The sequence below is a fragment of the Mirounga leonina genome, unplaced genomic scaffold (assembly GCF_011800145.1).
Source record: "Mirounga leonina isolate KUSES-001 unplaced genomic scaffold, KU_Mleo_1.0 Mir_127, whole genome shotgun sequence".
NCBI lineage: Eukaryota > Metazoa > Chordata > Mammalia > Carnivora > Phocidae > Mirounga > Mirounga leonina.
In genome coordinates, this window is record NW_023270316.1 from 9,007,095 (window position 1) to 9,031,597 (window position 24,503).

Here is a 24,503-nt window from a genome sequence, read left to right on the forward strand (position 1 = left end):
GGCCTGTGTTGTGCTGATTATTAGCTGTGTTTGGGCCATGGAGCGGCGCGAAGAGCGGGTCTGGGCCCTGGCCTTGGTGTGGAGCATCATGGCAGCCACTCCCCACCCAGACACAAGGCTTAAATGACAAAGCTGTGAACTGCGGTCTTTATGCCACTGTGATTTTGGATATTCAGCCTCATGGCAAACATAATTCTAACTCCTATACCTTACAAGACCTTTCATAACTGGCCTCTGCCTGCATCTGTAATCCAGTTTCTCACCACCTCCTAACATGTACCCTAAGGTCCAACAACACCAGCCCCTTACCATTCTGTAGGGGCCTTGCTTCTTACCTTCCTTGGTTATTTGTTCTCTTGGTCTGGAATGCCAGGACTGTCTTCTCCTGGCTTGGATACCCTCCAGTGCACATCTCAGGAATCCCTCTCCCGAATCTCCCCATCTGCATACTTGTATGGCTGTCATTACCCCATGGTGTGGTAGTGATCTCATCATCGCCAGATTTGAAGCAACTTGACTGCAGAGACCATGATCTCCCATGTAACCCAATAGGGTGCCTGCAACTAGAAAGATTCAATATCAAATGGGTGGATATTGAAAATCACTTTGAAATGGATTAAGAGAATTAAAAAGGAGCTAGAAAGCCTAACACTGAAACCATAATATAATGTCCTACAAATTCCTTTACTCAATAGTTTTCCCTTCCATCTAACCACTGGTTAAATAATCTATTGCAAATTTTTTAAATTGTGGGATGTGGGGCGCCTGGGTGGCTCAGTCGTTAAGTGTCTGCCTTAGGCTTGGGTCATGATCCCAGAGTCCTGGGATCAAGCCCTGCACTGGGCTCCCTGCTCCGCGGGAAGCCTGCTTCTCCCTCTCCCACTCACCCTGCTTGTGTTTCCTTTCTCGCTGTGGCTCTCTCTGTCAAATAAATAAAATCTTTAAAAATAAATAAGTAAATAAAGGAATAAATTGTGGGACGTATCCTATACAAGAAAAATATAAAACATATCTGCATCTTAAAAATATAAGAAAACACCATATAATTACTGGCAGATTCTGCTTGACCAAGCTTCACTCAAGCTCCTGAACCTTCAAGGGCCATCTGCACTTTGTAGTAAAATTTCATTTGGGCAAGCACTCTGCTAAGTCGGTTTAGAAAGAATCCCCATCCTCCATATCCCATCACTCTTGTTACCTAATTGGGTTCCTGGTCCTCCCCCATCCCCCAGGTGATTGATCATGCTGGTGTATTCTCAGCAAGAACCCTGTTGGGTCAGATTCCCCCCCATAATCCTGACGATGATTCCTTAGTAATTTTCTATCCAATGACCTCCACCCTGCTCCTTGGCTGTAAATTCCCACTTGCCCATGCTGTATTTGGAATTGAGCTGGTTTTATACTGAGCTCTCCTTTCCCCTATTGCAATGGTCCTGAGTAACATTTTTTTTTTTTTACCACTTTACTGTCTAGCTCTGATTTTGCTTTGATCTTACCACTCAGGGTCAGAAATGGAACGCTACTGGTTCCTTAGAAGTAACCTCTGTCTCCCACCCTATTATCTCCTGCTCACCTGCTCCCATGCAACCACTACTGTGATGGTTGTGATCTTTTCCTTGCTATCACCTACATATACTTCCCTAAGAAATGTAGTTGAATCTTGCCTCTTTTTAAATTGATATAAATGGAATCATACTGGAGATACTTTTGTTGTTACTTGCCTGTTGATGCGTAGAGTGGCATTACATTCGGGTGCCTGGGTGACTCAGTTGGTTAAGCGACTGCCTTCGGCTCAGGTCATGATCCCAGGGTCCCGGGATCGAGTCCCACATCGGGCTCCCTGCTCAGCAGGGAGTCTGCTTCTCCCTCTGACCCTCCTCCCTCTCATGCTCTCTGTCTCTCATTCTCTCTGTCTCAAATAAATAAATAAAATCTTTAAAAAAAAAAAGTGGCATTACATTCATTTATACATGTACACAGAATTTCATCATATGAATAGGATCACTCTTTTATCCCTTCTATTGTAGATGGGCATTTGGGGTGTTCCCATTTTTTGGCAATTCCAATGAAAGCTACTATGAGCATTCCTATTCATGTTTCCTGACTCCATTTGCTTAGGAATAAAATTACTGGGTTATAGAGTATGTACGTCTGCAATTTTACTAGATATTGATTGTGCCGGCTTACATTCTCCAGCAGAGTTGAGGATTTCTGGTTGTTTTAATTCCTTGCCAACACTTGATATTATCAGATTTTTTAATTTTGTTTTGCTAATCTGGGGTAAAATGGTAACTCATTATGTTCTAATTGTCATGTGTCTAATTACCAATGAGGCTGACCATCTTTTCATATGATCCTAAGCCATTTGTGTTACATTTCCTATACAATTTTTATTTGTTTATTTATTTAGTTTAGTTCATTTCCCTACTAAGTTGTTTGACTTCCTGGTAGATTCATAGAAGTATATTTTAGAGCTAGTACTTTGTTGAATGAATCTGCCATGTGCCTCCTATTTTATGGCACGTCTTAGATTCTTATTGCAGTATCTTTTAATGTTCAAAAGATGATGATTTTTTTCTTTCATAATTGAGTTTTTATTGGTTATTCTGAGGATCAGTACAGACATTTTAATTTGTACACAATGCTTTTTTTTTTTTTTTTTTGGATTTTATTTATTCATTTGAGAGAAAGAGAGAGAGCACAAGCAGGGGGAGAGACAGAGGGAGAAGGAGAAGTGGAGCAGGGAGCCCGACGTGGGGCTCCATCCCAGGACCTGGAGATGACCTGAAGCAAAGGCAGATGCCCAACCATCTGAGCCACCCAGGTGCCCCAGTTTGTACCCAATTCTTAATGCACATACCAAAAATCTAAAAAATCATGTAGTTGTGATTCTTTTCTAAAACTGACTCCAGTGACTTTCCAGTTTAAAGTTTGGAGGCGAATTTTCCTTAACAGTATATCAAGCACCAATATCTTCAAATGTTGATATGCTATTACACTGTTAAGTCCCATTAATTCACAATTTAATGTCATGTACACTACATACTCGGACCTTTCAATCTTGCATGGCACATTAACAAAGTTACTATGAAAACAACGATCAAGACCAAGATGTTACAGAATTCACAAAATTCTGACAGGAAGAGCCAAGATCAAGGAGTGGTTTTCTTTAGGAAACAATCCTACCAAAAATGACAGGGATATAGAGGTCATTTAAAATGTCCAGGACAGGCGCGCCAGGGTGGCTCAGTCGGTTAAGTGTCTGCCTTCGGCTCAGGTCATGATCCCAGGTCCTGGATCGAGCCCTGAGTCGGGCTCCTTGCTCGGCGGGGAGCCTGCCTCTCCCTCTTCCTCGTGCTCTCTCTCGCTATCTCTATCTCTCTCTCTCAAATAAATAAATAAAATCTTAAAAAAAAAGTCCAAGACATATTAAATGCACAACTGACTCCCAATTGCCATTTAATATGCTTTGTATTATAAAATATAAAAACTACCCCAGCTATGAAGTGTTGAGCTGACACCCACGACAGTCAAAGCATCCCCTATTCACTACCCGACTATTTTCTGGTTGTAGCAAAAAATAAACAATTTGCTGGTCTCCCCAGCAAATGATTTCACCTCTTTAAAAAAAAAAGCATTTACACTTAAAAAATGGGATGAGGTGGGAATCCTTCCTTCTTAAAATTGTTTCTAGGGGCGCCTGGGTGGCTCAGTCGTTAAGCGTCTGCCTTCAGCTCAGGTCATGATCTCAGGGTCCTGGGATCGAGCCCCACATTGAGCCCCACATCGGGCTCCCTGCTCAGCGGGAAGCCTGCTTCTCCCTCTCTTGCTCCCCCTGCTTGTGTTCCCTCTCTCACTGTGTCTCTCTCTGTCATATAAATAAATAAAATCTTAAAAAAAAATTGTTCCTAGAGCTACTAAAAAACTTGTGTTTACAAAACAGTTGATAAAAATATTCCTCTGGATTGTACAAGGAGGGAGACAGGGACTGCTGATAAGGCAAGGTATGTGATGTCAATCAGACTTGGCTTCTTTCTCTCCCGTTTCATCAGAGGCTGGACTCTGCTTGTTTTTAGTTTCCCCAGTTCCTGCAAGTTTTATTTCTTGGTTAGCCACTTCAGCCTGGTTTCCCTTTGTTCTCCTTTTCCCCTTTGTTTGCACTTTTTTGTCTGAAGATTTATCCTTTCCTGCTGCATTTTTGGGCTTCATTTCCATTTTTAAGGGAGCAGGTTTGGCTAACAACCTCCCCCAGCCCGGGGCGGAGCTGACCATCCTCTTGGGCATCCAGGCGGCAGGGCCAGCGCACAGAGCCTTCTCGAAGCCTGGCTGCCTGGCCACTGCCACTCCTCCTGCCCCCAAAGATGATGATTGTAACGTGGAGGAATACATCAATCTTTTCTTTTATGGCTAGTGCTTTTTGTAACTTGTTTAAGAAATCCTTCCTTATCCCCCGAGTCATGGAGCAGTTTCCTACGTTATCTTTGGTGTAAGTTTCCTAGGGCTGCCTTGGCAAATTATTACAAAATTGGTGACTTAAAACAGCAGAAATGTATTCTCTCAGAGTTCTGGGGGCCTGAAGTCTGAAATCAAGGGGTTGGCAGTGATGGTTCCTTCCAGAAGCTCTCTCCCTTCATGCCTCTCTTCTAGTTTCTGGTGGCTTCTAGCAATTCTTGGTGCTTATTGGCTGGTAGACACATCACTCCAGTTTCTGCCTAGGTCTTCACAGTGGTCTTCCCCTCTGTGTGTCTCTGTATCTTCTCCTTCTCTGTCTCTTATAAAGACACTAGTCATCACATTTAGGGCCCACCCTAAAACCAGGATGATCTCATGTTGAAAGCTATAATTATATGTGCAAAGACTTTATTTCTAAGTAAGTACATTTCATAGGTAGGCATGTTAGGACTTGGACATATCTTTTTCAGGCCACTATTCTACCCACTACATCTTCTAAAAACATTCCTTTTGAAATTAGGAACATGAGGATTCCCACCATCACACACTACTGTTCAAAGTATTGCTGGAGATCTGAGCTAGCACAGTAAATCTAGAAAAAGAAGTAGAAAGTAGGATTGAAGAAATAATAAATAAAAATGTCATTAAAAGCAGATAACCAGCTTCAGTACACAGAAAACCCAAATGAATCTACAGATAAATTGTTGGAATTAACAAGAGAATTTTGCATTTGCTAAATACAAAACCAACATATAAAGTTCAATTGCATTTCAACATACCAGTTAATAACAGAAAACGAAATAAAAATGTTTAAGATAGCACTTACAATAGCTTTGAAAACTACGAAGTACATATTTGAGGAACTAACTCTAACAAAAATGGACAAGACCTTTACAGAGAAAATCATGAGAACTTAAAAAGAAAACTGATTAAATTAAAAAATATTACATGTTCATGGATTGGCAAAATCAATATAAAAGATGTTCTTTCTCCCCCACGTGGTATATAGAGTCAATGTAATCCCAACCAAAATATGCCTTGCCCCTTTTTATGTGGAACTTTGTGAACTTTTTCTTTAAAAATGTACAGGCTTGTGAAGTACAGGAAAAATTAAACACTCTTGAGGAAGGATGAATTGTGAGAACTTTCCCCACGATGCAGCAAGACTTTTTATAATGCTATAGTATTTAAGACCATGTGATATTGGTGCAGGGATACAAAATATAGAATAACAGAAAAGTGCTGCATAAACAGACATAGACCCGTGTGTATGTGGAAACTCAATCTACAATCAAAACTGCAGGAAGGTTGGAGAACGGTTGCACATTGCAGTGCGAGGAGCTGGGACACCTGGGTTTAATGATTCTGGTCCTAATTCCAATGTGTGGGGGATTCCCCACACTACCAAGCAATTCTTACACACCAGCTGGGTATCCTGCAATTCAACTCCATTCTGACACTATCTACCTAGAGAGGGATCAGGTTGCACAAGTTAAGAGCTCAGTCCCACAAGACTGCCCTCCACTTCAGACTGCAATCTCAAATCCAGGTTGTTAATCTGTACTTCTGACCAACTGCTATAAATCATAGATTACCATGAACCCTTCTTTGGTTTCAATTGATTTGCTATAATGGTTCACAGACATCAGGAAACCAGTTTACTCACTAGAACCCTGGCTTGTTACAAAGGATATCAAGGATATGAATCAACAGCCAGATAAAGAAATACATAGGATGAGGTCCTTAACAAAGGAGTTTATGTTCTTGGGCCCAGTGGCACACGGTTCTGGCTCACCAGCCTGAAAATTCTCTAACCCTCATCCTTTTGGGGTTTTATGGAGGTTTTATTACAGAGACATGATTGATCAAATCATTGGCCATTAGTGATTGACTCAACCTCAAACCCCTCTTCCCTCCTAGGGAGATTGGGGACTGGAGCTAAAAGTTCCAACCCACTAATCACCTGATTGGTTCTCTTGGCAACCAGCCCCCATCCCTAGCTACTTTACAAAAGTCACCTCATTGCCATAACAAAAGACACACTGATCACTCTCTTAGAAAATTCCAAGGGTTTTAGGAGCTGAGTGCCAGAAATGGGGACAAAGACCAAATCTATATATTTCTTATTATAAATCACAATATCACAGGTACGCTTATATGGAAGAAAAGTAATTCGATCCCTAGCACACACTATATCCGAAGATCAGCTCCAGGAAGATTAGTGACAAAACATAAAACATAATATTTTTAATCAGCAAAGAGGCTGTCTCTACATTATGCTAGTAGTATAAACTTTAGCAGCTGAAATGGCTGAAGAATTATTACTTCCTTCACTTTGTGGCTCCGATCAATAAAGCCTTAGGAGTTTTTACCAAAAACTCTAGAAGTTTCCAGAACATCTGTTTCTCATTGCACAAATCTTTTCCCCCCTCAGCCTGAGAAGGTGCCATTTCAATCTATCACAATGACACCGCGACTGATGGCCTGTGTGTGTTCCCTGGGCCTCAGATGAAACACTAGCATAGCAGGAATTCCTCTTCTGAGCACCGTGTCTAGTTGTAAAAACAAGGGAAAAGTAGGTGCTGACAGGATGGCATTCATAATACACCTCTGCCTGTCTTATAAATCTTGTGTTTAAGTGTAAATGAGGAGAGTTGAGATTCCAATAAGGAATTCAAGAGGGGTGACTTTGATTGTTGAGCACGGAATGTGTGACCTGCGGATGGATGGTAACCTTGGCAAGTCTCATGGGTTGGTGTCCTTTTCAAAGTCTGGTTTAGAGAACCAGACTTCAGTTTGAACATTTGAGGTAGGGTATGAGAAATTGAATTGAAAGCTTCATATGCTCATATAAATGTATATAAATTTTTCCCTCTCCAAAAAAACGTTTTCTGCAACTTTATCTCTTTTCTGCAATTTTTTCACTCAACAATACCTCAAGGATCATGGCAAGATATGCTTGCAGTTGTAATGCTTCTTGCCACGTAAGAAGGGAGAAGTCTGGCATGTCCCCAGATTTACCCTGCCCATCAAAGGTTCATAGTAAAATAGTCTTGCCGTTGACTCACAAAAAAAGAAAAACAACAACAAAAACCAAATAAGAAAACCACAATACATCATGAATCTGTTCCTGAAAGAGGACTTTCACTACCTCCATTTGGAATGCAAACCTAATTAAGTTCTTCTTTTCAGCTTTCTTTTAACTTAGGAAAAAGACTGTGGGGGGCAAAGCATCCCCTAAATGGAACCCAAACTACCCCCCCCCCAGGCAATAAGAACTTCCCTGAGCCAACAGGACGCCATGTGATTGACTCCCAGACAATGATCGATCTGACTTTCAATGCCCACCTGCATGTACCCACTAATCTTTGCCCTACGTTTTCCTTGTGTAAACCTGGAAGTATTTTTGGCACTTTGGAGATGGTCTTTGAGACACTAGTCCACTGTCTTCTGGGTGTTGGCTTCACTGAAATGAACTTTCTTGTATCCCCACCACTCTTCTCTCTGCCTTTGGATTTTGTCAGTGGGAGCAGTTGAACCTGGTCTGTTTGGGATCCTGGGAGCCAGGCACTCTTGTGCCCCTGCCCCCCCCCACCTTTCCATAGTCTTACATTACATTTTTCTTAAAAAGAATATCTTGGATATGGAGAGAGGATGTGGCTATAAAGGGTAGCGTGGGGGATACTTGTGGTGACGGATCAGCCCTATATCTTGATCATAGTGCTGGTTAGCAGAATACAGCACATGATAAAACTACATAGAACTACACATACATGTGCACACACACACACACAAATGAGTGACAAGGAAGAGGACAGTTACCACCTACACTGGGCTTGGGGTAGATTTATTCATTCAAGAAATATTGATTTGCCAGGCATGATTCCACACACAGGAGATTCAAGGTAAAACTACCACAACAAAACACCCTGCCTTCATGGAGTTTGCAGTTCAGTGAGGCGACAGACGCATTCACAGGATATTAGGGGACCAGGACAGAAGGATAGGAAGAGCGGGTGAGGTGATTAGGTAAGGCCACACTGAGAAAATGCCACGTAAGTGAAGACCCCAAGGAGATGCAGGGTTAACCACTAGAGGAAGAACAGCCAGGCAAAGATCCTGTACTGGGGGCATGTCTGGTGGGTTCGACCGTGAGGATAGCAAAGAGGCCTGGGTGCCTAGAGCTGAAGGAGCCAGGGAAGATGACCAGTAGGAAATAGAAAGGTAAGAGGTGACAGGACTGATCACATTGTTAAAAAGGAAACCACAGGCCCCAAATGGAGTCCCTTAGAGTAAGACCCCATGTCAGCAAACCAAGACTTAATACTAACTTAACTGCAGTTTCGATCCCCACCCCCACCGCCAATGTAACCTTTAACCAGGCAACATGGAATGTCCTGGTCGGCACTACAGCACTAGGAAATTTACTGATAGACCCCTTCTGTTCCCCTTAGGAGGAGGACCTTGCCTAAAACTTGCTAACAATTTCCTTTCCCCCCACATTCCCCCCCCCCCCCCCCCCCCCCCCCCGCCTTTAGAAACCTTTCTTCTTGGGGCGCCTGGGTGGCTCAGTCGTTGAGCGTCTGCCTTCAGCTCAGGTCATGATCGCAGGGTCCTGGGATCGAGCCCCGCATCGGGCTCCCTGCTCGGTGGCGGGAAGCCTGCTTCTCCCTCTCCCACTCCCCCTGCTTGTGTTCCCTCTCTCACTGTGTCTCTCTCTGTCGGATAAATAAATAAAATCTTAAAAAAAAAAAAGAAAGAAACCTTTCTTCTTCCACAGCTTGATGGAGCTCCCTTTTATTTGCTAGATAGGAAGCTGCCCAATTCATGAATCATTCAGTAAAGCCAATTTGATCTTGTAGGGGCCAAGGGCAGGCTGCCTTAAAATGTGCCACTTTGGAAATTGATTATTTTAAATAAAAGTTACTTATGAGACAGCCCATGCAAGGACACTCAGACCATGTTCTGTCCCCCTGGAAGCAGGAAATGAATCTCCCCTGCGAAAAGTACTCTCCCTGTACCAGTAGGTAAAGAGTCATCCTTATCACCAGAGATGGAAATTTTAGAGCTGAGGAAGCTGTATAAGCAACCTTTGTTACTTTTTACTAATTTGCTTCACCGACCCAAATTCTGTTTAGAATTCCTTACTGATTGAAGTCCCCAGAGTTTTCTTTGTTCTGTCAATTAAAAAGTATAAAAAGTGCCTGTCTTGATCATTTCTTTAGATCTCAATTTCATAATTGGGCTTCTGTGCACATGTAATAAAACTTTGGGGTTTTTTTCTCCTGTTAATCTGTCTCATGTAAATTTAATTCTTAGTCCACCTGGACGATCTCGAAAGACAGAGAATTTTTTCTTCCCTTCAATCTGTTAAATTAGTCAGTTGAGTTTTTATTGTTTAACAATATAAAACCGAGGAGCTAAGATGGCAGAGCAGTAGGAGGACCTTAGGCTTGCCTCCTCCCTGGAACACAGCTAAATAAATACCAAATCATTCTGAATACCCAAGAAATCGATCTGAGGACTGACAGGATGAACTGCATAACTAGAGGGAGAGAAGAGGCTACATTATGGAACGTAGGAGGTGCGGAGACATGAATTGGGGGAGAAACGGATCACAGGTGCTGTAGAGGGGAGGGAGCCCTGTCATGGAGAGAGCCTAGAGGGACAGAGGAACACATGGGGGACCGCACAAGGAAAACACTCCTCCAAAGCCACTGACTGGGAAAACGAGAGGGGCTGGTTTTTGTGAGTTTTTACAACCGGCAGTGCTCAAAGCCTGGAGTTTTAGAGGTCCATGGCAGGCTGGTGTGAAGCCCTGAGGGTGAAGCAGTGCTCCTGGAGAAGGAGGGCAGGTAGCCCGGGAGCAGACGGCAGCAATCTGAGGATCCGCTGGGATGCACTGGGAGAGACGGTTCCCCCTTCTTGGAGTGCATCTGGGAGAGGTGGCATTGCCTCTCTGAGACAAAAGAGCTGGAGGGTGCCATTACCCACCCCTGCCCCTCAGCATAAGCACAGAGACGCCTGCTGAGGGCTGCTAACCGGACACTGGCTCTTTCCTGCACTTTTCTCCAGACTCCACATCCTTGCACTTTGGTGCAACTGCCCTTCTGGGACAAACCGGTACCGGCCCCAGCATGGAAGAACTTCCCCCAGAGGATCAGCGTGGGTCCACGCTGCACTGGTCCCTAAAGCTTGGAGTTTTAAAACTCAGCTGGCCTGCCAGGGATAGAACACAGGTTCACTGCACAGCCAAGTGGGCAAGTGGCCCGGACATAGACAGGGCCCACATGCACCATGTCTACTGACCAGAGTTCTGCAAAGCTTCAGCTCTAGTAGAAATAGCATCAGGTCTCTTTCAACAAACAGACCAGGGCCCACCTAGTTAAAACTTGTCATAGTCTGGCCAAGGTCCTAACACTCCCCACTACAGGCAAGGAGAAATGCTGCAGAAGACTGACATAAGGGAACCAGTAGCCAAAACGCTCAGCAGAATGCACACAGCACACACCAGAGACACTTCCTAAAGCACCAGGCCCTAGACAGTATATGACGTCTTCTTTATAAAGCCATTACTCTCAGTAGCAGGAAACATAACAGGCTTTCCTAACACACAGAAGAAGGCAGAGACCTAGACAAAATGCCAAGATGGAGGAATTCACTCCAAAAGAAAGAAAAAGAAAAGGTTACTGCCAGGGATCTGATTGAAACAGACATAAGTAATATGCCTGATCCAGAATTTAAAGCAACAATCATAAGGATACTGGCTGGGCTTGAGAAAAGTATAGAAGACACAGGGAGTCCCTTACTGCAGAGATAAAAGACCTAAAAACTAGTCACACCAAAATGAAAAATGCAATAACCAAGATTTGAACCCAGCTGAATGTAATGACCACGAGGATTGTAGTAGAGGAATGAAAAGTGATATAGAAGCTAAAATTCTGGAAAATAATGAAGCTGAAAAGAAGAGGGAAAGAAAAATATTCACAAATGTAGACTTAGGGACCTCAGTGACTCCTTAAAGCATAATAACATTTATATCATAGGAGTCCCAGAAGAAGGGAGGGAAAAGGGGACAGAAGGTTTACTTGAGGAAATTATAGCTGAAAACTATAAGGAAATAGACATCTAGATCCAGGAGGCACAGAGAACTCCCTTCAAAATCATCAAAAGCGAGACTACACCAAGACATATCATAGTCAAATTTACAAAATATAAAGAAAAACTCCTACAAGAACCAAGACAAAAGAAGTCCCTAACTTACAAGGGAAGACAAATAAGGTTAGCAGCAGATCTTTCCACAGAAACTTGACAGGCAAGAAGACAGTGGCATGATATATTCAACGTGCTGAACAGGAAAAATATACAGCCAAGAATACTCTTGACTAGTAAGGCTAGCATTCAGAACAGAAGGAGAGAGAAAGAGTTTCCCAGACAAACAAAACTAAAGGAGTTTGTGACCTAACCAGCCCAGTAAGAAATTTTAAAGGGAAATATTGAGTGGGAAAGAAAGACCAAAAATGACAAAGACTAGAAAGAAACAGAAAATCTCCAGAAACAACAAAACAAGTAATAATATGGCATTAAACTCATATCTATCCATAATGGACTAAATGCTTCAATTAAAAGACATAGGGTGTCAGAATGGATAAAAAAAACAAGACCCATCTATATGCTGCCTACAAGAGACTCATTTTAGACCTAAAGACACCTGCAGGTTGAAAGTGAGGGGATGGAGAACCATCTTTCATGCAAATGGACATCAAAAGAAAGCTGGAGTAGCAACACTTATACCAAACAAACTAGATTTTATTTATTTTATTTTTAAAAATATTTTATTTATTTATTTGACAGAGAGAGAGACAGACAGACAGAGAGAGAGAGAGCAGAGGGGGAGGGAGGGGGAGGCAGAGGGAAAGGGAGAAGCAGGTTCCCCGCTGAGCAAGGAGCCAGATGCGGGGTTCAATCCCAGGACCCTGGGATCCATGACCTGAGCAGAAGGCAGACGCTTAACCAATTGAGCCACCCAGGCACCCCCAGACAAACTAGATTTTAAACCAAAAACTATAACAAGAGATGAAGATTACCAAATCATAATAAAAGGGTCTATCCAATGAGAATATCTAACAATTGTAAATAATTATGCCCCCAACATAGGAGCACCCAAATATATAAAACAATTAATAATAAACATAAAGGAACTCATTGATAATAATATAATAGTAGGGTACCTTAATACCCCACTTACATCAATGGGCAGGTCATCTAAGCAGAAAATCAAGAAGGAAACAATGGCTTGGAATGACACACTGGACCAGATGGACTTAACAGATATATTCAGAACATTTCATCCTAAAGCACCAGAATACACATTCTTTTTGAGTGTATGTGGGATATTCTCTAGAAGAGACCACATACTAGGTAACAAATCCGGCCTCAGCAAGTAAAAAAACTTGTCACACCAAAATGAGATCATACCATGCATACTTTCCGACTACAATGCTATGAAACTTGAAGTCAACCACAAGAAAAAAATTGGAAAGACCATAAGTACATGGAGGTTAAAGAATATCCTAGTAAAGAATGAATGGATCAACCAGGAAATTAAAGAAGAAATTTTAAAAAATGTATGGAATAAAATGAAAATGAAAACACAGTGGTCCAAAACCTTTGGGATGCAGCAAAAGCAATCATAAGAGGGAAGTATATAGCAACACAGGCCTACCTCAAGAAGCAAGAAAAATCTCAAATACGCAACCTAACCTTACACCTAAAGGAGCTAGGAAAAGAACAACAAGTGAAGCCTAAAGCCAGGAGAAGAAGAGAAATAATAAAGATTAGAACAGAAATCAATGATCTAGAAATAAAAAACCCAGTAGAACAGGCCAATGAAACCAGGAGCTGGTTCTTTGAAAGAATTAATAAAACTAGCCAGACTTATCAAAAAGAGAAAGGACCAAAAAATAAAATAATGAATGAGAAAGGAGAGATCACAACCAACACCATAGAAAGATAAACAATTAAAAGAGAGTATTATGAAAAATTATATGCCAACAAATTGGGCAATCTGAAAGAAGTGGATAAATTCCTAGAAACATATAAACTACCAAAATTGAAACAGGAAGAAATAGAAAACTTGAACAGACTGATAACCAGCAAAGTAATTGAATCAGTAATAAAAAATCACCCAACAAATAAAAGTCCAGGGCCAGATGGCTTCTCAGAAGAATTCTACCAAATATTTATTTTTATTTATTTATTTATTTATTTTTTAAGATTTTATTTTTTTTTTGAGATAGAGGTAGAGAGAAAGCCAGAGGGAGCACAAGCAGGGGGAGGGACAGAGGCAGAGGGAGAAGCAGACTCCCCGCTGAGCAGGGAGCCTGATGCAGGGCTCAATCCCAGGACCCTGGGATCATGACCTGAGCCGAAGGCAGACGCTTAACCAACTGAGCCACCCAGGTGCCCCTCTACCAAATATTTAAAGAAAAGTTAATACCTATTCTTCTCAATCTGTTCCAGAAAAATAGAAATGGAAGGAAAAATTCCAAACTCATTCTATGAGGCCAGCATTACCTTGATTCCAAAACCAGACAAAGATTCCATTAAAAAAAGAGAATTATAGGCCAATATCCCTGTTGAACATGGATGCAAAAATTATCAACAAAATACTAGCAAATTGAATCTAATAGTACATAAAAAGAATTATTCACCACAATCAAGTGGGATTTATTCCTGGGCTGCAAAGGTGGTTCAATATTTGCAAATCTATCAACTTGTACATCACATTAATAAAAGAAAGGATATGAACCATATGATCTCAGTAGATGCAGAAAAAAACACTTGACAAAGTACAGCATCCATTCTTCATAAAAACACTCAACAAAGCAGGGATAGAGGGAACATATCTCAATATCATAAAGGCCATCTATGAAAGACCCACAGCTAATATTATCCTAGATGGGGAAAAGCTGAGAACTTTTCCTCCACGGTCAGGAACAAGACAGGGATGTCCATCTCACCACTGTTATTTAACATGGTACTAGAAGTCCTAGCCTTAGCTGTCAGGCAACAAAAAGAAATAAAAGGCACCCAAATCAGCAAGGAAGAAGTCAAACTTTCACTATTTGCAGATGACATGATACTCTATGTAGATGACCTGAAAGGCTCCACCAAAAAATTGCTAGAACCGATACACAAATTCAGTAAAGTTGCAGGATACAAAATCAACATGCAAAAATCTGTTGCATTTCTACACACCAATAATGAAACAGCAGAAAGAGAAATCAAGGAATTGATCCCATTTACAACTGCACCAAAACCCATAAGATACCTAGGAATAAACCTAACCAAAGAGCTAAAAGATCTGTACTTTGAAAACCATAGAGCGCTTATGAAAGAAATTGAAGATGACACAAAGAAATGAAAAGACAGTCCACGCTCATGGGTTAGAAGAACAAATATTATTAAAATGTCTATACTACCCAAAGCAATCTACACATTCAATGTGATGCCTATCAAAAAACCACTAGCATTTTTCACAGAGCTAGAATCCTAAAATTTTTATGGAACCACCCAAGACCCCAAATAGCCAAAGAATCTTGAAAAAGCAAAGCAAAGCTGTGGTCATTACAATCATGGACTTCAAGGTATATTACAAAGCTGTAGTGATCAAGACAGTATTGTACTGGCACAAAAAGAGAAAGATCAATGGAACAGGACAGAAAACCCAGAAATGGACCCATAACTATATGGTCAACTAATCTTCAACAAAGCAAGAAAGAATATCCAATGGAAAAAAAGACAGCCCCTTAAACAAATGGTGTTGGGGAAAGTGGACAGCAACATGCAGAAGAATGAAACTGGACCACTTTTCTCACAAGTTACACAAAAATAAATTCAAAATGGATGAAAGACCCAAATGTGAGACAGGAAACCATCAAAATCCTGGAGGAGAACACAGATAGCAACCTCTTTGACATTGGCTATAGCAATTTCTTATTAGGTCTCTGGAGGCAAGGGAAACAAAAGCAAAAATGAACTATTGGGATGTCATCAAGATAAAAAGTTTCTGCACAGTGAAGGAAACAATCAGCAAAACTAAAAGGTAACCTTTAGAATGGGAGAAGATATTTGCAAATGACATATCTGATAAAGGATTAGTATCCAAAATCTATAAAGCACTTATTAAAGTCAACACCCAAAACCCAAATAATCCAGTTAAGAAATGGTCAGAAGACATGAATAGACATTTTTCCAAAGAAGGCATCCAGATGGCTAACAAACACATAAACAGATCCTCAACATCACTCATCAGGGAAATACATACCAAAACTACAATGAGATTCACCTCACACCTGTCAGAATGGCTAAAATTAACAACTCAGGAAACAACAGATGTTGGTGAGGATGCGGGGAAAGGAGAACCCTCTTAAAATATTGGTGGGAATGCAAACTGGTGCCGCCAATGTGGCAAACAGTCTGGAAGTTCTTCAAAAAGTTAAAAATAGCACTACCCTAGATCCAGCAATTGCACTACTAGGTATTTACCCAAAGGATACAAAAATACTGATTCGAAGGGACACACGCACCCTGATGTTTATAGCAGCATTATCAACAATAGCCAAATTATGGAAAGATCCCGAATATCCATCCACTGATGAATGGATAAAGAAGATGTGGTGTATATATACAATGGAATATTACTCAGCCATAAAAAGAATGAAATCTTGTCATTTGCAACGACATGGATGGAACTAGAGTGTACTATGCTAAGGAAAATAAGTCAGTCAGAGAAAGACAAATGCCATATGATTTCACTCATATGTGGAATTTAAGAAATAAAACAGATAAACATAGGGACAAAAAAGGAGAGAGGCAAATAATAAAACAGATTCTTAACTATAGAGAACAAACTGAGGGTTGCTGGAGGGGAGGTGGGCAAGGGGGGGTGGGTTAAATGAGTGAAGGATATTCATGGGGGCACTTGAGATGAGCACTGGATGTTATGCACAAGTGTTGAATCACTAAATTCTACTCCTGAAACTAATATTACTGGAATTTAAATGAAAACTTGAAACAAACAAAACCAAAAAAATAATATAAAACCTTGGTGGTCATTGTAAGGGCTTTGGCTTTCCTTATGAGAGAGATGGGAAGCCTCTGGAAGGCTTTGACAGGAGGTGTTTACATTTCAACCAGGTCCAGCTGGTTGCTGTGATGATCAGGTAGCAAAGAGGTGGAGGCAGAGATGGGGACAAGAGAGCGTTTAGTAGATTATTTCAATAATCCAGGCAGAGTTGAATGGGGGCACTGCAACCAGTCCGGTAGAAGCAGGAGAGGCAGCTGGCTTTTGTTTGTATTTGCAAACAGAGTCAACAGGATGGACAGACTGTGGGTGTGAAAAAAAGAATAATGAGAGTTGACCTCACGTTCGTGGACCTGCGCAACTGTTGGAACGGAGCTGCTGGGACAGGGAAGGGTGCAGCGCGGAGTGAGCCGGGGGTGAGGCAGCGACTGGAGGCGGCTCCTGAGCCACCCCGGGGCTGGCGAGTACCTGCTGCCCCGCCCCCAAGGGAAGGGCTGGAAAACTCCCGCTCCCAGCGTGCCGCGCGCGCCGGCCCGCGCGCCCGGGGGGCGGGGCCTGAGCGCGCGTGCGCCGAGGCGGAACGGGCTGGCGGGTGCGGCGAGGCGGTCCCTTCGAGCGCGGTAGTTTGTTCCGTGAAGGGGAGTGAGGACGGTTGGGTGCTCTTGGCCACCTTCCCTTCCCCGGTAAGTGCGGCGGCGGGGGCGGCCTCCAGAGGAGGGTGCTGGCGCGCCTGGTGGCCCCATCCGAGTGAGACATTTCGAGCTCGCGGCCGTCGCCCCTCGGGGGCTGTTGGTCGCCTCCGTGAGGCGGTCGGTGTGAGCTCGCTGCTCGCGGGCCCGGCCGCCGGGGTTTCGCCCGCCCGGCGGATGGCGAGGCCGGAGTGAGGGAACGGGGCGGGCGGGGAGAGGCGAGCCGCGGGGAGCCGTGCGGGGTCGCGCCGGGCCCTGGGGACGGCCACCGCGCAGCCCCGCGCACGCGCGCCAGTTGAGTGAGGGATTGGAGCCTCAGGTGCCTTCGAATCCCAAACCCCTGGGGGAGCTCGCTCCGAATGTCTGCGCTGGGACCCTTCGGTGTCTGTTGTGGACCCGGCCGGATGATCAGCCCCGGAAGACTTGAACTCTTGACGTTTTTGTCTGCCCGCGACTTGCCGCGTAGTGCTGTAGATACGACAGATAAAGCCCACGCTGTTTCTGGCCGGACGTTACGGTGGTTGGGGCGTTTCGGTCCTTCGGCGTGAGATGCGATCGCTTATTGCGCGCTGAGCCCGAGTAGTCCTGCAGGTCACTCTCGAAGGCTCGCGATGTGGGGACACGGCTAAGAAGTGCGGAGACTACCGACTCCTCGCCGCGCTGTCTCCGTAGCTCCCCGTTTGCAGAGCCAGACTTGCCCTGCCCTGTGCGAACTCAGAACCGGGGGCTGTAGCCTAGACGGCCGAGACCAGCTTACGGTGGGGCCATACTGTTAGTGGCGGTAGTCCGGAACATGTGCACCGGTCGTGAAGGTAGACCGTGAGCAGGAGATCTGGAAGGGAGTAGTTTTTCTGGAAAAACACACACACACGAAGTTGTTGAGGAGGAGTGGTCTAGGCTAAGATAGGGGGTTGAATACGTGTATCTGACATTACTCCCTCCTGAAATCTCACCAGAATTACAGTGAAGAAGTTTTTTAAAAGACGTAAACCCAAATGATGGAGAGAATGGGAAAGGAAACAACAGCAGTAAAATACTGGGGTCTGGAAGGCAGATGTTGTTCGCAGAGCTTAGCTTAATTCTGCACCTGCAGCAAGGAATAGTGTGGCACAAGTCTCTGCAAACCACAGAAACTGGCAGCACCAGACACCTTGAGAACTGCCCGTGAAGGAAATGGCGTTGGGGGCGAGGGTGGAGGGCTTGAATAAGGCTTAAACTTAGGTGAAATCTGTTCGAGAAGCAATTAGGTATCTACATCGCCTTCCCTATTTCACATTTTTGGGTGACTGCCTTTCTCCTATTAGAAGGCAGGAGGCTGTTCCCTTGAGAACATAAAACAGGATCTTTGAACCAGGGGACCCCAGGCACACTTAATTATGGGGCTGCATTTATGAAAGCAGGGACACTCTGCACTTTGCAGTGTCCCCACATCGCGAGCCTTCAAGAGTGACCTTCAGGACTACTCAGGCTCAGCTAGACTGACTCCCCTCAGGCTCAAATAAGAATTTTTCTACACACACATACACATTTGTGGAAAGACAGACGGTAAGTTGGTCACAGGGGTTGCTTCTGGGAAAGGAAAGGAACTCGGTAGCTGGGGGAGAAGGAGGTGAGGAGACTTAACTATTTACATTTTTGTTCTTTTAAAATTCTGTACCATATGCATATATTACCTATTCAAAAATCAGATGTATTCCTTAAAAAATATAATTTCAAATGAATATACCGTTTGATACAGCAGTTCCTCCCCCACAAATTTATTATATTGGTTTGTCTACACGAGAAAATAATGTAAGTACATGGCATTCATCACCATATTTTAGCAAAAGATTGGAAACAATCTCAGTGTTCATTAATAGATAATGGTTGGTGAAATAAATTATGTACGACCCTTCCTTGGAATATTCTGCAGCCATAAAATGAAAGAAGCTCATTGTATAAAGAAAAGAGTAAGCACAAAGTGGATTTTAAATGGTGGGGGATTCAGAAAAATATCATGGGTTTATTTTTTTAAAAGGAGGGGTATGTGTGTATATATGTATAAAATATCTGGAAAGATATGTAAGAAGCAGGTAATATTAGCTGACTTTGGAGAAGGGATCTGGATAACAAGGCAAAAGTGGAATAAGGGAGGCTTTTCACTGTGTATTTTTGGTACCTTTGAACTTTGAACCCTCTTGTTATCCAGTGAATGAATAAATAAATGTTATCAGGAAATAATAGATGAATAGTGGAGATCCTGATGTTGGTAATACCCTGAACAATAAAAGATCTCTTACAATAGGAAGGAATGCTGCATAACAATCCCAGAATCTCCGTGGCTTATATTTCATGTTCTTGGTTCTTCAGTGGCTTAGATCTTGGCTGGATTAGGCTGGACTCCAACTTTGGTTTTGGGTTCATGTCTGCAACATGTATCTTTGTTCTGGGACCCAGGCTGAAAAAGCAAAAATACCTGGAAACGTGCTCTTCTGATGGCTGAGGGTGGGAGTTCAAGGGGGGCTTCTTGAAATTTGCCCTGTTCCTGCTCAGAAGTGACACATTGCAACTTTTACATATATTCCATTAGCTAAAGCAATGTCATATAGTCAAGCCCCAGGTCAATAGGGTAGAGATGTATGTACACTCTTCCTACTGGGAGGCTCTGCAAAGGCACCTAACAAAGGGTGTGGATATATACTTCTGTTGCAGGGTAGGAGGAGGAGTTGGGAAAGATAGTGATGAAAGAAATGGGTTAATAGAAAAATACTCTGACATTAAATTGAAGATAGTTGGCTGAGAATAAAGATGCTTAGAAAAAAAGATATGCATATATGCCAAGATGCAACATTCTACTTTGGTGTGAATTTTCTTAAGGTTTCCTTGTCAAGGTATCACATTGGCTTTTCTTATGTAACATCTGCCATCCCCACACCTGGCCCTGTAACCCAATTCTGAGTGCCCATGGTTTTAGGAAGTTTGAAAATAATTAATGAAATAATGCACCTGTAAAGGCACTAGTTCTTAGAGAAGTAGTTCTAAATTTGTTTATTTCAGCTCTTGAATGTGTTCATTAATAGTTCTTATGTCATATCCATGTCTGCCAACCGACCTTTCACAACAGAATCTTCTTTTCAGGGAGATGTCCTTTGCTTCTCAGATGTAATGCACTTTAAGTTTGTTATTCAACAGTGAAAATGAGTCATACAGAGGTAATACATATTTTCATACGTTCTGCATCTTCAGGGTTCCTTTTTTTTTTTTTAAGTCATGTGGCTCCAGAGTAATTTTCTTATTTTTAACTTGTACTGTGAGAGACAGTATAGCATTAGTGGTTAAAGGAAGGACTTTTGGAGCAAACTGCCTGAGTTTGAATCCTAGCCGCTAGCCTATATAGCTAGTGGCTGTATAACCTTGGGCACATTACTTAACCTGCTGTGCCTGTTTTCTCATCTATAAAAAGTACTTGCTTCATAGAATTATTAGGAAGGTTAAATAAGTTAATACATATAAGGCACTTATAATAGTACCTGACACACAATAAGTACTTAAATATTAGCTGTTGTTAATAATGCTTTTTATTTGGAGGCCATGTGAATCATGGGCTTCACAGAACAAACATAGTTATTTAGTTGTCTGAATAGGCAAGGAAGTAATTTTTGATCCCTTTATTCTCTTGAATTCCAGGTTAAATTAAAAATACCTTTTGGAAATAAATTACTAGATGCTGTTTGTTTGGTACCTAACAAGAGCTTAACATATGGAATAATTCTTACACATGGAGCGTCAGGAGATATGAACCTTCCTCATTTGATGTCACTGGCATCCCATCTTGCATCTCATGGTTTTTTTTGCCTGAGATTTACCTGTAAAGGCCTTAATATTGTACATAGAATTAAGGCATATAAATCAGTTTTGGTAAGAAAATTTCTTTATATTTACTTATAACAGAATTTTGTTTTAAAATTCTTAATACATTTAAGACAAATTCTATTAGCAGTCATTTGGTTTATCTTAAAAAACTTCTAATGAATATTCTTAGAAACTCAACAGTACATGAGGGCTGTATAGTAGTCAGATTTCTCTTTGCTCTCAGTTTCCATGGAGATGAGTGCTCACATCATAAATGTTCTTTCATGGTACTACCAAGGAAACTATGATGTAATTTTCTTAATGGAATTATATAACTTCAGAATATAGTTCTGGATATTTGCCTACTATACTATGAATGTACAAATATAGCACAGTTTTGAAACTGTAAAATCCCTGGATAACACAAATTGAAATTTTTAAAATCCAGATTATTTCAAACTTGCTAAGTTTTTCAGGGCTTTAAATTAGATTTTAGTACTATTCTGTATTGGTTGGAAGCTTTTACTGGCTGTTTTTTTTAATGTAATTCTTTAAAAACATTTTAGTACTTTAATTCTTTTAGACAGGCCAAGTAGTTTTTTTTTCCTCATTTATTTGCCTGTATTTATCCAGCTATGATTTGATAGTGACAGCATGACCAGAAGAGCAAAGAACTAGTTTAGTTACCTCTTTCAAGAAGAATCCCTTGAGATTTTATGGTTGTCTTTGCAAAGAGTTTTATACATTTCACTAATGATGAGAAATACTTGTTGGTTTTCCAGTGGAATATTTCATAGGAGAAGAACTGATAATTTTTTGGTTGGTTTTTCTAGAATTACCTGAAGACCTCAGGAGAATACAAACTGGCAGGTGTTTTCCTTGGTGGTAAGTTGCAATACTTGCTTTTAAATCTATTCATATTAATATAGGAACAGGTGATCAGGAATTAAAATTAATTGATGATAGGAAGCTAATTTAAGAATTTTTTGTTTTATGGGCGCCTGGGTGGCTCAGTTGGTTAAGCGACTGCCTTCGGCTCAGGTCATGATCCTGGAGTCCTGGGATCGAGTCCCGCGTCGAGCTCCCTGCTCGGCGGGGAGTCTGCTTCTCCCTCTGACCCTCCCCCCTCTCATGTGCTCTCTCGCTCTCTCATTCTCTCTGTTTCAAATAAATAAATAAAATCTTTAAAAAAAAATTTTTTTTTTTGTTTTGGGGCGGCTCAGTCGTTAGGCATCTGCCTCTGGCTCAGGTCATGGTGCCAGGGTCCTGGGATGGAGCCCCGCATCCGGTTCCCTGCTTGTCGGGAAGCCTGCTTCTCCCTCTCCCACTCCCCCTGCTTGTGTTCCCTCTCTTGCTGTCTCTCTCTTTGTCAAATAAATAAATAAAATCTTAAAAAAAAAAATTTTTTTTTGTTTTGGTAAGTCACTTTGTTGTATAACATCAAAGTACTTTATATATTTAAAGCAAATTTAAATCTCATAAGTATGTATTGTAACCCAAAGAGCTTTTCTTTTATTTATATCCCTGAGTCACTGTCTCTCAAATGATTCTTCATAAGGATTGTCCTTACCTCAAGTATTCTTCAGGGGAAAAAAAAAATTCCACTTTTTTTTTGACTTGGGATCAATGTTTAGCATTTCATGAAGCTATAGATGTCCATTATGGGTATTATAACTTGATAATTGCCACCTTTTGGAGTTAAGTGATAGAGTTATGATGGATGAACAGTAAATGAAATCTAATTTGCCATATTATCACTTCTATATATGAATGTTTATATTTCAAACTGAAATTAATTTTAATTGATTTTAGGTCGTTCAATGGGCTCAAGAGCAGCTGCTTCTGTAATGTGCCATATTGAGCCAGATGATGCTGATGATTTTGTTCGAGGTCTCATTTGTATTTCTTACCCACTGCACCATCCAAAGCAGCAACATAAACTTAGAGATGAAGATCTCTATCGTATAAAAGATCCTGTATTGTTTGTGTCAGGCTCAGCAGATGAAATGTGTGAAAAGGTGAATTATAACTTGATGTTTGCGTAAATGAGAGAGTGAATGAAAGACAGTGTCTTGGGAACAAGATGTTATCTACAACTTTCAGTCTCTTTAAAAGGTCCTGATTGGACTCATGCTAATTTTGTGACTTAGTTACCTGTTGCTTTGGAGAACTGAAAAATAGAAGCATACTGATAGAATTCATCTCCCTGGAAAGAGTTGCTAAATGGATTGACTCTTATTTGGGAATAAAAGATTAATATCTGAATTCTGTGATTTTGGGATTTATACTAGACTGTACATTTGATTTATCATTTCAACATTTAAGCAGATTCTTCAGTTTGTTAAAAAATTGACTCGAGAAAGAGTAACTTGTACATGTTACTATATATTGTCAGTAATGAATGCTTGATCTGTTCTGTGGTATTGCTGTATTTGAGAGATGTGGACTGCCACTTCTGTGGACATTTCTTTGCGTATTCCATTGCCTTGAAAGTTGTCTGTAGAGTAGGTATTTAATGAATATTTAGTGAATGGATGCCAGTAGAGGTGGTGCAGGGGAGAGAGAGGATCTTTATTAAACCCTAAAAGAGCATTAGTCTAGCATCCTCTTCTTTTTTTCCTTTAGAACTTGTTGGAGAAAGTGGCACAGAAAATGCAAGCTCCCAATAAAATCCACTGGATTGAGAAGGCAAATCATTCCATGGCAGTGAAAGGACGGTCAACAAATGATGTTTTCAAAGAAATAAATACACAGATTTTGTTTTGGATCCAGGAAATCACTGAAATGGACAAGAAATAATTGTATTTAGCTAAAAGCTATGTTATTTTGAATACAGATTACAGTCCATTTGATAAAGAACAGCATACCTCTCAGCATTATGAGATATTTCAGATGAATTTAATGTTCTTTAATGTTTCCCCCGTTTTTAAAACACGTTTTAATTGTGGAAATTAAGGTCCTTTATAAAATATCTTTTGAAAGCACTGTTATAGTTGTATAAAGATGATGTACAAATATTGAAGGTGGTCTAAATATAATTTATTTTCATTAATATAGTTAAGTTTTGAAAAAAAATTAAACATTTGAATTTTGTTACAATGGAACTTTTGTCTTATTTGCTATGCAACTGAGAAAGTACTCTTAATTTTGCAGAGCAGTGTCTTTAAGAAAGGAAAACAACAGTTTACTGTGGTAAATTTAGTCAGTTTTATAGAATGTATGCATTCATTCCCCGAATCTTTTAATCTTGCGGGATAGGAAGATACATTTTCAAATATGGGGACTCTGAACATTGTTTTTGGGATGAAGTAGCTTTCATTCAAGAAATGTTTCCTGAAGGCTTGTTATAGGCAAAGCCTGATTAGGTTTGTGAAGATGAGTAAATACTTAAGAGCTTAAATATAATGGAGGAACTTGATGTCTAGACTTCTCTCTGATTAAGG

The 24,503-nt window shown here is 41.3% G+C and overlaps 1 protein-coding gene across 2 annotated transcripts; it reads left to right on the plus strand.

The window, feature by feature from the left end:
- The first annotated feature begins 17,116 nt into the window (after positions 1–17,116).
- TEX30 (testis expressed 30) lies at positions 17,117–24,159 on the plus strand. Of its 2 annotated transcripts, XM_035003077.1 has the most exons (6): positions 17,117–17,223; positions 20,347–20,420; positions 20,896–21,126; positions 21,894–21,945; positions 22,873–23,078; positions 23,686–24,159. In XM_035003077.1, exons 2-6 carry the CDS (start codon positions 20,406–20,408, stop codon positions 23,857–23,859), a joined length of 678 nt encoding a protein of 225 aa, XP_034858968.1. In that variant the 5' UTR covers positions 17,117–17,223; positions 20,347–20,405; the 3' UTR covers positions 23,860–24,159. The 2 variants fall into 2 exon arrangements, with proteins under 2 accessions (XP_034858968.1, XP_034858969.1); XM_035003078.1 differs by lacking the exon at positions 20,347–20,420.
- The last annotated feature ends 344 nt before the right edge of the window (positions 24,160–24,503 follow it).